At 39.9% G+C, this 3,417-nt stretch overlaps 1 protein-coding gene across 1 annotated transcript in view; it reads right to left on the bottom strand.

Moving 5' to 3' along the window:
- Positions 1-3,417, bottom strand: part of LOC106806207 (atrial natriuretic peptide-converting enzyme-like) — a 20,331-nt gene that overhangs the window by 6,146 nt on the left and 10,768 nt on the right. The window contains exons 9-10 of the mRNA XM_014808084.1: positions 1,136-1,237; positions 474-526 (exon numbers count right to left, since the gene is read on the bottom strand). Coding sequence (XP_014663570.1) covers positions 474-526; positions 1,136-1,237 — 155 coding nt within the window. The remainder of the gene's footprint in view (positions 1-473; positions 527-1,135; positions 1,238-3,417) is intronic.

Raw genomic sequence — 3,417 nt, 5'->3', positions numbered from 1 at the left:
TGTTGCTGCTGCTGCTGCTGCTACTACTACTACTACTACTACTACTACTACTACTACTACTACTACTTCTACTTCTACTTCTACTTCTACTTCTACTTCTACTCCTACTTACTTCTACTTCTACTTCTACTTCTACTTCTACTTCTACTTCTACTCCTACTTACTTCTACTTCTACTTCTACTTCTACTTCTACTTCTACTTCTACTTCTACTTCTACTTCTACTTCTACTTCTACTTCTACTTCTACTTCTACTTCTGCTTCTACTTCTACTTCTACTTCTACTTCTACTTCTACTTCTACTTCTACTTCTACTTCTACTTCTACTTCTGCTTCTACTTCTACGACCACTAATAGTAGCACTAGTATATAATGTTTGTGTTAGTACTTTCCATATTGCATTTCAGTTGGTTGTCGTTTGGGATCGGCGGGAATAGCCATGGCTTTGTAACAGAGTTCCGTGGTTCAACTTACCATATGAATAGCATCGAACGAAAACTGCTCGGCCACTTTTGCACTTGAAATCGCTGAAATATGGACATTGATGTGAAATAGCGTAGCGCTTAAACATACTGCTGTCAGTCTGTTTAAACATGCATGGGCGTGAATAGTTGCGGATTTTGCATAAACGTAAAAAAGAGTAGTTTTTTTATTTTACGCAATATTGCTGCAGGACAAGAATTTCACATTTCTCGAATAGATTTTCCGCCAGTAACCCTCGTTTCAGCCGAACGCACGCTATACGTTGTATTTTCCCGCAGCACGATAAGAGTTCTTGTAAATAAATCCGCACACTTTAGCCAAGTACCGATGCGAAACACGAAAGGAGGCTGCAGTCGAAAGACGATAACAAGCGCCGGAGAATTTAATTCACCGCATCCGTTCTTATCTCATTTTCTTCATCATAGACGGTGCATTGTCGAGAACAGGGCAAATAGACCGACGATTGTATACAAAGTGCCGTATAATAGTGATTAGCGACACAACCGTCTATTACCGCCCGAAGCATGACGTATTATTTTTAACATTTGATTTTAAACGGCAAGTACGTTTAAACGGGTTCCTTAACATAAGGTTATTAATATAACTGACTTGATGATGTAAGTTTGCTATAACGTAGTGTCATGCTTACTTACCGTAAGGAGAGGAGCTGCTGTATTCGTGATGAACTAATCGTTATCGGCGACATTTTATATAAGGTGCCATTTGATACTACACTCTCCAACCTTCCCGCTGACCTACAGAAATGAAAAGCGTTACTGCTTTGAGTATTTACGATGGTTCAAAATGTTCGTAATAAGTCAAACTATATGTGGGTTACATACGCGAAAGACTATTCTAAATATATTAAACGCGGAAGTATATCCCGAACCGTTTTTTCCCGTCAACCGTTTTTTTTTATCAAAGGTCCCACGCAACGAAGCGTCTTTTAGAATTGATTTTTTTATATTTGAGTTTTTTTGGATTTTTAGTCTTTTATAATTTTCTCTTTTAGACTCGCTTCAGTTCTGTTGCGACTGCCAAAGCAAAGCAATTTTTACATACACATATGTATAGAACACATATTACATACACAGAAATATAGGGCAGCTAATTGATGTAACATGGATTCATTCACATACGTGTAGAAATGTGCAGCTATCGTCCCACAAATGGGGTAAATCGGTGATTAGAAGAAGATTCCAGCATGTAAGTTGTTAGATACGGTAATTGAACCTCTTGGGATAATATAGCAATACAGTTGTTATGATGAGGGTTTTCATGAGGTTCCATGACGAAAGGGGAAGAGTGAAGTCCCCGTCGGAGTTACAACCGGAGGCGTGGGTAGATTCCGCCGAAAGCCAACGCGTATGGCAAGCATTTCGTATCATAATTCGAGAAACCAAATTTCCTCGCACGAAACCAGGTTTCGTGCTCACAAAACCTAGTTTCTTGCTCAAGAATGAAACCCTAGCCCTATAACCGCAGTTATAGTTGGAATCTTGGTTTCTTGAGCAAGAAACTAGGTTTTGGGAGCAAGAACCTAGGTTTCAGCAAGAAACCCACTTTCAACCGCACCATTTGTATCATAATACACGAAACCAGGTTTCGTGCTCACAAAACCAGGTTTCTTGCCATGAAACTAGGTTTCAGGGCTAGAAACCAGGTTTCATGCCATGAAACCTAGTTTTCATGGCAAGAAACCTGGTTTCTTGAGCAAGAAATTAGGTTTTGTGAGCACGAAACCTGGTTTCTCGAATTATGATACAAAATGCTTGCCATAAACGCGAAGCTTGTCGTACCTGAATATATTGCACTCCCCTGCCCCCGCTCTTGCCAGAAACGCCAGACCATACACAGATAAAGTAAACCTAACATCGGAAATAGCCCCGAATAGCCATCAATACATCGACAAGATCATTATGGACGGTGGAGCCTTCAGTGTACAGTACAGACGCAGGACTGGCATGGCTGGTACCAATAACCAGGATTAAATACTAGAATGTGCGGGGACAGCAGTCCAAACATGTGGCGCATCAATTGACGTGCATTACGGTAAGACTCTTGTAGAGTAGGCAGACGTTGCTTTGCCATAATAGATAGACTAATTATATAATTATAATAATTATAATAATATTATAGACTAAGGGAGACAAGGTAACAGAGTTTCCGAATGAGAACGGAGAACTATTTGCCACACCGACACGTAAACGTACTGGTTATTCTCGTAGGTATTCATGCATCGACATATCGTCCTTGTTACGTGTTTGTTTTGCCTGTTGCGTTGGAGGTTCTTCATACTCGCCTGTAGGGTTCGACTAAACGGTCTCACTTATATGCTTTCTTCTACCGTCAAATGCCAATTTCTATCCTCTAAACGGACTATGTGTAATCCTTGAAGCCGCACATTCCGATAGGGACTGTAAAAGCTGTAATCGTGTTTGTGTTGCTAACACGTTGCAACATACTTTACTTCAGGGTCACGATATTGGATTAAATAACGGCCCTAGTTTAAAAAAACACTTTTACAGTTTGTTCAAAATAGCAAGATTATTGACAGATGACTACGTTACCCAGAGCGCATGCTCTGGGGTGTTCGTGTATGTTGCGTATTTTCGGCGCTCTTAAATAACTCATTTAACGCAATGCAGTAATCAAGATTGAACTGATAGAGCGTTGGAATGTGTTCTTTACAAAGAGACGCAACTGGTAGATATGAAAAAAAATACTCGCACAATTCCGCACTTATCAATATTATACGTTATTACTTCGGTACACCTTTAGTTAATATAACGCAGCTTCACTCTACTAATAAAATGAAGGGATAAACCAAAGCACCGCTACATTCATCGTATTGCGTATATATATAAACAACTCACCCTCCCCCTCCCCCCACGCCTGCAATGATACACGAGTGCTACATCGTATATATATATAT

Source organism: Priapulus caudatus, unplaced genomic scaffold (assembly GCF_000485595.1).
Source record: "Priapulus caudatus unplaced genomic scaffold, Priapulus_caudatus-5.0.1 Scaffold8, whole genome shotgun sequence".
In the NCBI taxonomy this organism is placed as follows: domain Eukaryota; kingdom Metazoa; phylum Priapulida; class Priapulimorpha; order Priapulimorphida; family Priapulidae; genus Priapulus; species Priapulus caudatus.
Note: the sequence above shows the minus strand (reverse complement) of the source record. Positions and strands in the feature narration are given on the sequence as shown.